This window comes from Mandrillus leucophaeus, unplaced genomic scaffold (assembly GCF_000951045.1).
Source record: "Mandrillus leucophaeus isolate KB7577 unplaced genomic scaffold, Mleu.le_1.0 Scaffold148, whole genome shotgun sequence".
NCBI classification, from domain to species: domain Eukaryota; kingdom Metazoa; phylum Chordata; class Mammalia; order Primates; family Cercopithecidae; genus Mandrillus; species Mandrillus leucophaeus.
The window spans coordinates 3,102,413-3,115,193 of NW_012101454.1; the positions used below are offsets into that span (position 1 = coordinate 3,102,413).

A 12,781-nucleotide genomic window follows, 5' to 3' on the forward strand; every position below is an offset into this window, starting at 1 on the left:
AAAAAAAAAAAAAAGAGAGAGAGAGAAGAAACAATAAAAAATCCCTTTCCTTAAAATGATTAAATGGACATCCCACCAAACAAATTCTTACACAAGATGGATGTAGCAACGCCACTTCCAAAAGGAAGACCCACTCCCAAAAGAAAATCTATTAGTCGAACCATGAGTAATGACTTTCATGTGGCAACCTCTCGGAGCACTGAGACTCAACAAAGCCTTTGAAAGTACGATCTGTTATATACACTGCAGAGATGTTCACAGGCTGCCTTAACAACAGCAATTTTAATTTGTATCTGTTAGTGAATTTGTCAACGGCATACTTACAAGAAAAATAATTTTCCAAAGTACAGAAAGAACTTGAAAGTAAATCAGGGCATTAATAATTGAAGTGAAAACTCAAATACCAAAATATTGAAAATAGGTCACTGTTCAAAGTAATACTTTTCAAACTTTAATGTGCAAACATATCTCTTAGGAATCTTGGTAAAGCCCACACTTATTAAGTAGGTCTAGGTTTGAGGAACGATGAGATGCTGCAGTTTTAACAGGCTCCCAGGCAATGCCAAGTCTGCTGTTTCATGGATCACATTTTGAATAGCAACAGACTCTAAACCTTGACTAGACCAAAACATGTTAGAAATGTAGATTCTCAGAAAAGAAATAATTATTTGGTGATATTTTTCCAAGTTTGTTCTTCTTTAGGTTTTGTTATTCATCAGAACAATTTTCATGAGTAAATATTGAGTGGTTTCACCTTGTGGGCTGATTTTCTCACTAACTTAAGAAAAACCTCTCCAAATCATAAACCAGAGAAGAGAAACTTGAACAAAATAGACATTAAAAATGTTTCTCATTCTAAAATGGAAAGTTTCCTGAATGAATTAATTCTACACATTTATATCTGAAGACAACAAACATTCTGTAAGAAGACCCATAAATGGTCAATTACTTAATGTTAATAAACCAGTCTGTTGTGAGTCTTTTGTCCTTAGAATATTTTCTTTGCTTTTCCTTTTACCTTTTTGTTTTGTTTTACTATATAACTACTGGCACTTCGAAAAATTGCTGCTCACAGCATAAACTTAGAACAAGCACAAACTACACTAGCAAAAGCTGATGAAAGTTGCTGAAAAAAATCAAGTGTACCATCAGGTACATAGTTATCTCTAGATCATTTTTAAGCAGTCAATTATCAACTAACTACTCATTTTAAATGCGGGTTCATTCATCATTCATTCAACAAGCATTTATTGACCACCTACTATGTATTAGGTACTCTGCCAAATGCTGCGGATAAAGTTTGGATCAGAGAGACAGACCTTTCAGATTCTGGCTTGGACATAATGGCAAGTTTTGTTTATTTGTTTGTTTTTCTTTTTGTCTCTGAGCCTCCATATTCTCAGGGTGATAGTGATAATTAGATTATATAATGTAAATAAAGTGCCTAACATTCCACCCTGTATATGATAATGAACAATGTTATTTGAAGTATGAAGTTTGAGTAAGAAGATCCTACCTTCAATAGGCCAGCTTTCTATGACACAGCTCTACGTTGGCAGATTATGACGCAACTTGAAAGTGAGCTAAAGAAAACAAGACTGAACAGATAAATCCATTACCAAAACAAAAAACTAAGAATGCCTACAATACATAATGAATTCCAGAACTGAAAAGAAATGTGCTTTGGGTTACTTTACGAGTTTCTGTAGCATGTACACTAATGTTCTCTTCCACTAAACAAAGTAACAGTACATTATAAATAGAACAAATGTTCCAGCTATGTGGTTTTACGTACAATAGGATCATGATAGGGTATACAACTTGGGACAATTTTAGTGAAGTAGTAATTGCTTGATGCAACAGGATGTGTACCCCATTAACCACAATTCTCTTTCTACCACCTTCAGAAAGTAATCTCCTTTTCTTATAAGGTAAATATTTACAAGTCCTACTCATCAACCATTAGTCAATAAAGCAGCCTATTTTGAAAACCTAACTGGTAACAGCAATCTCACAAACAGAAGCAGTACAGCTAAAGTTAAGAACTTTGGTGTCAATCAGAACAGATGTACCAATTCCACTTCTATTGTTTCTAACTAGTTATGAGACATCAGGAACGTTTCACTCTGAGCTTCAGTTTATCTAAAGAATGGTCTAGGGCATACAGGAAGTAGGCCCTAGTGGAATTTATGAAAGTGGAATATGCTATTACAAGTAAAGCACTTAGACAAGTTCCTGAAAACAGCAGCCACTCAAGAAATGTTACCAATTTGCTATTACTTACAACAAAAAAACTAAAGGTCTTTAGTTTTGAAACTAAAAAAAAAAAAAAGTGTATTTTTAATTGAAAAAATATATATATTTTTAAAAATATATATTTTATTTTTGTAGGGACAGGGTCTCGCTATGTTGCCCAGGCTGGTCTTGAACTCCTGACCTCATGTGATCCTCCTACCTCGGCCTCCCAAACTGCTTGGGATTACAGGCGTGAGCCACCATACCCGTCAAGTTGTAGGGTCTTATAAAGCATTAAGTTAGGTCACAGTTAAGTGACAAAAATGGTGAGGAACAGGAGTAAGGCAATAATGTGTATTAAGCACCCAATATCTTACCCTTCTGTCTTACTTAATCAGGCTTCATTTGTAACATCCTAAAAGTTAAGCAGCATTGGCGTAACTACAGACAATTCAATTCTGGAAAGGTTTAAAGGCAAAGAAAGACTGCTAAAACAAAAAGAAAAGAAAAGAAAAGAAAAATAAAAGGAAGTTATGTAGACTTGAACTAAAGTTTAAGTGGTGAGTAACCCAGATGAACAGTAAAGGGACCAACCATCCCAGACGCGGGGCTATGGGTCCAGACTCACGGTGGCTCCTCCCAGTACGGAAGCTGAGGCCATTGGGCCTCGCCAATGAGTCCTAGCGCGACACCCCAAACCCGAAGCTGGGGCGCCACTGAGGGATGAGCGTTAGCGCCTCGAGTGCCGGCCCTGGGAGTCCAAACTTCCCGCCGGTGCCCCCAGCTGGGCCCGACCGACCAAACCACCTCCACACGGAGGCCTGAGTCACCGTTCGCGCGGCACAGAAACCGGGGCACAGCGGTTACCTTCGGCCGGGAACTCTTCAAACTCGTCGTCTTCCTCTAAGAGACCTAAGTCTACGGGTTGCTTTTTCTCTGACATCTCGACCCTCCGCGCCCAACACCTCCCAGATCAGCAGGAAAGTTGGAACCCTCACTCTTCCTCAAGGAAACGCCGCCGTCACGGCCGCCTCCGAGGCTGACGCTACCATAGAGACTCGGGGGAAGGAACTACGGGAGCAGCGCGAGGAATGCTGGGATACTGGAGGTCGGCCCAGCGCTCCCTGCGGGTTTAGCGCGTTTTCCGAGTTTTTAATATATATGTATATATATTTTTGTCTCTGCCATGTTAATCGGACTCTCTGAATTGCCAAAGTTGAGATCCGTGTAGTTTTCCTGACTATAAAAGACTCATAATGTGTAAAACAAACAAAAAAGCCTTTACTTAGTTTGCAACCGAGGAAGGAACTCTAGAGAGACTACAGTCTGACTACAAGCATTCATCAGCCCTTCACATACATTATTACCTCCAGTCCTTAAGCCAGTTCACTAAGGATGGTATTAAATGTCTCCACATCACAGAAAATTCACGTTCAGAAAGAAGCAACGGAAATTACTCAGGTAGTGCTAGACAACCAAAATGCAGATTTTTTTGCCTGGCTCCAATCTCCAGACTTTTCCATTAGGCAGTGTTAATCAAGTCTTAGAATTACTTTGTGGTAAATAGCTTTTTAAATAGAATTTGTGTGGTGTGTATGTGTGTGTAGTAACTCTAGTTTACAGGTTATTATACAATAATACTATTTAAATATGGATTTGTGTAACATTTTATGGTGCTAAAAATATATCATTTAGAATTGTTTGAATAGTATTTGAATATCATTCTGAATACAGTAGTGAACTTCATGGAACTCTATATATAATATATGGATGTATATGGATGAATATTATAGAATATACATAATACACAAATTGGGTATTATTGTAAATTTTGATACATGTTCCAGATTATATCTATAAATCCCATTCCTTTATTTAACAATGTTAGGTCATACCGCTTACCAGGAGCTGTGCATCAAACATGTATAGACGAAGTCCCTTTCTTCAAGAAGCTCATATTCTACTCAGAGACATGTAAACGGATAAATCACAATGAAATGCAGTAATCCACTTCAATCTCCATCTTAATATTATGTGAGAAATGAACAGAGTGTTTGGGAATGCAGAAAATGGAGTAATTAAATGTAGAACAAACTTGGCCGAGAACTACAATTAGATGTAATTTTTTTAAAACATATCTCTTATACTATTTGATTTATATAGATTACTGAAAATAGTGATATCTCACTACCAAAACAATTATGTCAGGTAATGCATATCTTAATTAGTGTGATTTAGTCATTATACAATGTATTTGTATTTTAAAACATGTGCTCCGTAAATATATGCAATTTTTATTTCTCAATTAAAATAATTTTTAAAGAATGTAAAAAAAAAGATTTTGCCAAGAAGTCAGAAAACCCAAATTCTAGTTCCCAGACCTGTTATTTAGTTCATTTGATATATGATGAAGTTTGTATCAATCCTTAGCAAAAGAAAAAAATCAACAGCAATATGGTGATATTTTCCCCCTAAAACTATATTCAATTTAAAGAGAGATTGTTTTTTTCTCTCTTACCTCAAGTTCCACCACCCCTGCCCTTTCTTCCATTGTACTGGTTCTTCCATTGTACTGGTTCATGAAATCCAGAATGCTGAAACTTAAATAACTTCTTATTTCCGATGAGATGGGGAATGTTCAGGGTGGTACAGCCATAGACATTAACTTCTTATTTTAAATGTCATGGCACATGGCACAATGAGCAACTTCGCATTTCAATGGTCATGGCACATGGAATAATTTTAGAAAATGATATTAAGAATACATATTTGCAGACCAGTTTGTATTATAAATCCAGGCTCAATTCCTTCTAAACGGGAGTTTAGACAAATTACTTAATTTATCTGTAATACATGTTGGTTTTTTGCAGTTACAGTTAAGATTAAAGGAGATTATGTATATAATGTTCATAATTCAATGCCTGGCACATAATAAGTGATCAATACATGTTAGCTATTATTAAGTAAGGATATATTTTAAAATATCTCAGATTCTCCTTGTTACCCCTAAAAGAGAGAGAGTCTAAGTGTGTGTTTTGTTTCCTTGATATCTTTTTAATACTTTATGAGGAAGTCAGTCCCTCTAATAATGTATATTTAGTGTTTACTTTGTATCAGGCACTGGGCTAAACCCATTTCGTGTATTTACTTATTTAGTCCTCCTCACAACAGCCCTATTGATATGGTTTGCCTCTGTCCTCACCCAAATCTCATCTTGAATTGTAGCTCCCATAATTCCCACGTTGTGGGAGGGAGTCACTGGGAGGTAATTGAGTCTTGGGGGCCGGTCTTTCCCATGCTGTTCTCCTGATAGTGAGTAAGTCTCACAAGATCTGATGGTTTTATAAAGGAGAGTTTCCCTATATAAGCTCTCTTGTCTGCCACCATGTACGACATGACTTTGCCCCTCATTCACTTCAGCCATGATTGTGAGGCCTCCCTGGCCATGTGGAACTGTGAGTCAATTAAACCTCTTTCCTTTATAAATTACCCAGTCTCAGGTATGTCTTTATTAGCAGCATGAGAACAAACTAATGTAGTCAGTTGGTACAGGGTAGTAGGGCGCTGCCATAAAGATACCTGAAAATGTGGAAGCGACTTTGGAACTGGGTAACAGGCAGAGGTTGAAACAGTTTGAAGGGCTCAGAAGAAGATAGAAAAATGTGGGAAAGTTTGGAACTTCCTAGAGACTTGGAGAGCTCAGAAGACAGGAAGACGTGACAGTTCGGAACTTCCTAGAGACTTGTTGAATGGCTTTGACCAAAATGCTGATAGTGAAATGAACAATAAAGTCCATGTGGAGGTGGTCTCAGATGGAGATGAAGAACTTGCTGGAAACTGGAGTAAAGGTCACTGTTGCTATGCAGAGGGACTGGTCGTATTTTGCCCCTGCCTTAGAGAACTGTGGCACTTTGAACTTGGGAGAGATGATTTAGGATTATCTGGCAGAAGAAATTTCTAAGCAAAGCATTCAAGAGGTGACAGAGCATAAAAGTATGGAAAATTTGCCACCTGATGATGCAGTAGAAAAGAAAAAAACATTTTCTGGGGAGATATTCAAGCTGGCTGCAGAAATTTGCATAAGTAAAAAGTAGCAAAATGCTAATCACCAAGACATGGGCAAATCTCTCCAGGACATGTCAGAGACCTTCATGGCAGCCACACCATCACAGACCCAGAGGCCTAGGAGGGAAAAATGGTTTCATGGGCTGGGTCCCCCTGCTGTATGCAGCCTCAGAACTTGGTGCCCTGCGTCACCAAGGTACAGCTCAGGCCATGGCTTCAGAGGGCGCAAGCCCCGAGCCTTGGCAGCTTCCACGTGGTGTTGGGCCTGCAGATGCACAGACGTCAAGAATTGAGGTTTGGGAATCTCCACCTAGATTTCAGAGCATGTATGAAAATGCCTGGATGTCTAGGCCGAAGTTTGCTACAGGAGTGTAGCCCTTATGGAGAACATCTGCTGGGGTGGTGAAGAAGGGAAATGTGGGGTTGGAACCCCCACACAGAGTTCCCACTGTGGCACTGCCTAGTGGAGCTGTGAGAAGAGAGCCACCTTCCTCCAGACCCCAGAATGGTAGATCAACTGACAGCTTGCACCATATGCCTGGAAAAGCCACAGACACTCAACACCACCCTTTGAAAGCAGCCATGAGAGAGGCTGTACCCTGCAAAACTACAGAGGCAGAGCTGCCCAAGACCACTGGAACTCACCTCTTGCATCAGCATGAACTGGATGTGAGACAAGGAGTCAAAGGAGATCATTTTGGAGCTTTAAGATTTGACTGCCTCGCAGGATTTTGGACTTGCATGGGGCCTGTAGCTGCTTCATTTTGGCCAATTTCTCCCATTTAGAATGAGTGTATTTACCCAATGCCTGTACCTCCATTGTAGCTAGGAAGTAACTAACTTGCTTTTGATTTTACAGGCTCATAGGCAGAAGGGACTTGCCTTTTCTCAGATAAGACTTTAGACTGTGGACTTTTGAGTTAATGCTGAAATGAGTTAAGACTTTGGGGGACTGTTGGGAGGCATGATTTGTTTTGAAATGGGAGGACATGAGATTTGGGAAGGGCCAGGGGCAGAATGATATGGTTTGACTGTGTCCCTACCCAAATCTCATCTTGAATTGTAGCTGCCGTAATTCCCACATGTTACAGGAGGGACCCAGTGGGAGGTAATTAAATCATGAGTGCAGATCTTTCCTGTGCTGTTCTTGTGATAGTGACTACATCTCACAAGATCTGATAGTTTTATAAAGGGGAGTTCCCCTGCACCTGCTCTCTTGCCTGCTGCCATTTAAGACGTTACTTTCCTCCTTATTTGCCTTCAGCCATTATTGTGAGGCCTCCCCAGCCAGGTGGAACTGTGAGTCAATTAAACCTCTTTCCTTTATAAATTACTCAGTGTCAGGTATGTCTTTATTAGCAGCATGAGAACAGACTAGTACGCCTACTGAGTACAATTTAAATCCACTTTATACTTGAGGAACTGAGACTCAGAGAGGTTGATAATGTGGCCAAGGTCATAGCACTAAGAAGTGATGGAGCTATTATATTCTAAGGACTTTCTTAAATGATTGAAAACAAACCATCCCAATGTGCAGAGAGGCAGACAGTTAACACCAAAACCCCCAGAATCATTTTTTTTCTGACACATGAATGTAGACGGAAGTGCAGCCAGCTCTAAACCCCATTGTGATATATGTCTGGGTTTATTATTATCATTTGGTAAGAAGACTTAACATAAGATCTACCCTCTTCCATTTTTAAGTGCACAATACAGTATTGTTAATTATAGGCACTGTATTGTACAACAGATCTCCAAAACTTATTCATTTTGTATAACTGTAGCTTTATAACCATTAAACAGAAAATCCCCAATTCCCCATCCCCTAGTCCCTGGCAACTACCATTCCATTCTCTGTTTCTATTACTTGGACTATTTTGGATCCTGCATTTAAGTGAGATCATACATAATTTGCGTCTCTGTGACTGGCTTATTTCACTTAGCATAATGTCCTCCAGATTCATTCATGTTGTTGCATATAGCAGGATTTCCTTTTTTGAGGCTGAATAATATTCCATTTTGTGTATATACCACATTTTCTTAATCCATTCATTAGTTGATGGGCATTCAGATTGTTTCTATATATTGGCTATTGCACATAATACTACAATAATACTACATATTCATGGAAGTACAGATATCTCTTTGAGAGCCTGATTTCAATTCCTTTGGATATATACCCAGAAGTGGAATAATTTGATCATATGGTTGCTCTGTTTTTAATTTTCTAAGGAAGCTCCATACTGTTTTCCATAGAGGCTGCACCATTTTTAGACTTCCATCAACATCACACAAGGGTTCCAGTTTCTCCACAACCTCACCAACACTTACCTTATTTTTTTATAATAGCCATGCTAACAGGTATGACATAATATCTCATTGTTGTTTTGATTTACATTTTCCTGATGAATAGTGATGTAGAGAATCTTTTCATATACCTTTTGGTCATTTGTATGTCTTCTTTGGATAAATGTTTATTCCAACCATTTGCCTTATTTAATTGGGATATTTAGGTTTTTGTTTTGCTTTGTTTTGTTTGCTGTTGTGTTATAGAAGTTCCTTATGTGTGTTTGGTATTAACCGCTTATCAGATAAATAATTCACAAATTTTTTCCCATTCCATCGGTTGGCCTTTCATTCTGTTTCCTTGGCTGTCCAGAAGCTTTTGAGTTTGATGTAGTCCCGCTTGTCTATTTTTGCTTTTGGGATATTCAAAAAATCATTTTTAGACCAATATCAGGAAGCTTTCCCCGTTTTCTTTTAGGAGTTTTACAGTGTCTAGTCTTATATTTAAGCCTTTAATCCACTTTGAGTTGATTTTTGTGTGTAATATGTTTAATGGCTTGGTTTATCGGGGAGGGGCTTAGCTCTTCTTGGTAGGTGTACGTATACCTGGGAACAACTCACACTCACATCTTTATTAGTATTATCAGTACTCTGTACCCAGTGATTGATTCTGGACTTTCGGAAGAATTATAATCCCAAACAGTAGGAGCTTTTTTGGCTCTTTTGTCATAACAAAATGCTTGGACAAATGAAAATGTGAAAAATTATAATTGTAAAATAACTCTCTAAAATATTTAGATCTCATTGTAGGACAATTAGTAATGAATAAAGATACGGTTATTTAAAATCTAAATGCTAATAATGAGAAGTACTTAATCTACCACAACATAAGAGCCTAGCCCAAAAAGACCCCATCTTGGACCAAACTACCTGTTCAAAAGTCGGTATTTGCATGCCCAAGACTTGTTTGAAAAGGCGATTATGGTCTCACAGGTAAATCATAAGAATTTTTAAAATTTTGTAAATGCTGTATTTATATGACAGACAAGAACCACTCTGAAGGAATCATTATGGTTTGGGAAATGATATGCAATTTCAAAATCATCTAAATCATTTCAATTGCCTGTATTTACATTTATATAATGGGTATTTATAATGGTGATTATTTTAGAACTTACCTTGTTTTCCAGGATCTCACATTGGTTTCTATGGGAACGAGAATGGCTCTGAAGAGGAGCATTTTAAGAACTCTTTTCACATTCAGTAACTGCTAACTGAACTGTAAATTCTGTTTGTCTGTTAACGGTTTTTAACACTTATATTTTAACACAGAAATAAAAGTTGGGCATTCTAGCTTCATAAATCATTTTAAATAATAAAAACTATTTTTATGAAACATCTGGCACATTTGAAACATTTGAAGAAACAAAATAACTAGCTTTAGGAGCTAATAATCTGTTCACTTTATTAAATTCATTAATGATTAATCCACATTGGCCATGTGCTTGCTCTTAGAAAATTGTCTAAAGAAAAACTTCACCTGATATATTGTTTTAATACACTTTCTCTGCTATTTATACGTGTGTGTGTGTGTATATATATATATATATATTTTCCTAGTTGTATAAAAATCCTTTAAAGTAGTATAAAATGTTCTGCATTTAAAGTTTCTTCTCTGCTAATACCTCACTCATCCTGTGCTATTATATACCCTGGTACCATGTTGTACTTTGACCATGAGTTGGGACTTTATTCATGTTCTTACACCAGTTGGAACTTATTTTTACTATTTTTTGAAACAAGCTCATAAGTCTTTGAATTTCAATTTTTCTTTTTCTGGAACAAATGTTTAGATCATAAAAAGCTCAATGTGTAACTTATGGAGTACATTTGTTCAGTTTACTGTATTTAATATTCCTTCACATTTCATGTTTTCCAATTAACTTTATTTTTTTTAATTCCCTGGAAAAATAAAATGTCAATATATTGTTATTTAGTTCCTTCTCAACATAATTAAAACCCACTAAAAATAAGAGATGCCTATTCCAGAAAAGAGTGCTAAAACTCAAAATTTTTCTTGTACCCAAGCTATAAAAGATGCTAGTTGAAAGCACATGGCATCCCATAACCAGCTTATGTAATAGCTACTCTGGTTATTTCTAATATATGATCTGTGTCTTAAATCCAAAGAGTAAAAGTAGATGGCAGACTGCCAGGTGGGGTAGAATTAGCACTGGGTGATTTTGCCTTCCCTTTGATTGGAATGTGTTCGCTTGCTCTTAGCCTATCCCTAACGGTAGGCTGTCAGAGACTAGTGACAGTTTGAGAAGTGGAGCTGCTAGCATCACTGTGACTAAGAGATCATTCTGTAACTCAGGAGTCTGGTGTAAGCTCCATAGAATTATTTTTTTCTTCTTTCTTAAAAATATTTTTCATTCAGATTTGATTTTATGATATGAATTAAGGATTGCCACACTTTGAAAAAAGGTAATGATAAATAAATGAGAAATATGTAATCAAATGTTTTTAGAGGAATGATTAATTGATTTGCTATTCTATTTTTTTAAAGTTGATTTTGAATTGAAGTACAAAAACTAAAAAGTAAAATCAAGTCTAATGTTAATCATTAGAAGAGAAAGAGTTATCTTGAAAAGTATCTGAATCGGAAGGTGAAGAATATAATTGTCTAGCACAGAGCTACTCAAAGTGGGGTCCCTGGACCAGTGCCTACAAAAGACAACTACAGAAAGTAAGCATAAACACTTAGAAACTCTTAGAGCAGTTTGACACTGCCACTTCATCCAACCCTGTGATTTAGTATTTTATAAAAATCAGCCCATGGCATTTTTGAATTTTAAAAATTTGCCTTTTAATACAAATGGAGATGGATTGATTTAACATAAATTACTGTAAGCAGAAAAGAGTGTCATTTGAACTTCATATATTGAGAATTATTTATCCTGTGTGATTCTGTCTGAAAGCTGGGAAGTGAGGTGTTTTTCTCTCTGAAAGATCTCTTTCTAGCCCTAGGATAACATATTTATTTTCATAAGATTACAGCAAAGGAGGCTGAAGCTGATGTTGTTCTCTCCTTTTGCAGATATAAAAACAAAAGTACAAAGGGCTTAAGTGAGGTGTCTGATGTTACACAATTAACATCAGAATTTAAAATCAAGTTAAGTAAACAGCATTGTACGGAACTTATTTAATATTCTGATGAGTAAAATAAAAACACCCTAGGTTGATTATGGCATCAAATTGGATATATTTATAATTATATATGGCAGATAGCAGTGCTTTGTCTTAAGGTTTCTGAAGGAAAAGCATTGTGATAGTCGTTCAATGGGTGAACAGTGAAACTACATACTGCAAACCAAGGTGATGAGTTGGAAGAAATTCAATAACCAATACCAAAATTAAACAAAGAGAATGAAGAAAGATTAAGGTAGGAACACATAGTCTGGTTAAAGAATTAATAGAGCAGAAAGGTAAGTCCACACCTCTCTGAAAGGTATAAAATTCCAAAAGAAAAAGGGTTGACCTTGAACTGTAAATAGGAGAAATAAAATGAAAATAAGAAAGGGAAAGTTTAGACAAAACATTGGGAATTCTTGTTAATTGTCAGCAGTATTAAGTTAGTTGAGTGGGTGCCCAAAAGAATCTCTAAGGACATTTAAAACTTCATTGAACAAAGCCATGGACAGTGTATTGTGGTGAGCAAAAATACTTAATGGCAGGGGGATGGTCTGGACCTACCATGAGGTGTTTTTCAGCTCTAATTTCTAGTATTCCATAGCTCCGTGAAGAATAGTTGCTAAATTGCTTGATCAACCCAGACAAACAAAACTCAATAAAAGAATAAAGTCCCAGACAAAACAATAAAGTCAGCCAAAATTGAAACACACCCCTCAGAATAACAAAAAAACCCTAAATCTTGCATCATACCCCAAAGACAACAAATTCAGTTTCTGGCAGCCTGCCCAGAAGAATAAATTCCAGAGACGAGATCCTTCACTGAGTAAGCCCAACCAACAGGTTGGGAGAGTTCAACTTCTCAGACACGCAAAACCTCCCAGCAGATATTAATATCAGAGCAGACTAAAACTGAAAGGGAAAAGTGATACATTAAAGAGCTTGGTCTATGAGTGAACTAATTCCTGTATTCATTCTTGGAGGAGTTATTATGGAGTGCCTA

General features: G+C 37.0%; 1 protein-coding gene across 2 annotated transcripts in view; it reads right to left on the reverse strand.

Moving 5' to 3' along the window:
- SHFM1 (split hand/foot malformation (ectrodactyly) type 1) overlaps positions 1-3,303 on the reverse strand; it is a 40,576-nt gene extending 37,273 nt beyond the window's left edge. Inside the window, exon 1 of one of the 2 annotated variants that reach the window (XM_011974701.1) lies at positions 3,103-3,285. In XM_011974701.1, the coding sequence (XP_011830091.1) occupies positions 3,103-3,178 (76 nt within the window). In that variant the 5' untranslated portion in view covers positions 3,179-3,285. Of the gene's footprint in view, positions 1-3,102 lie in introns of both variants that reach the window. The other variant, XM_011974702.1, reaches the window with a different exon arrangement.
- Positions 3,304-12,781: the final 9,478 nt, after the last annotated feature.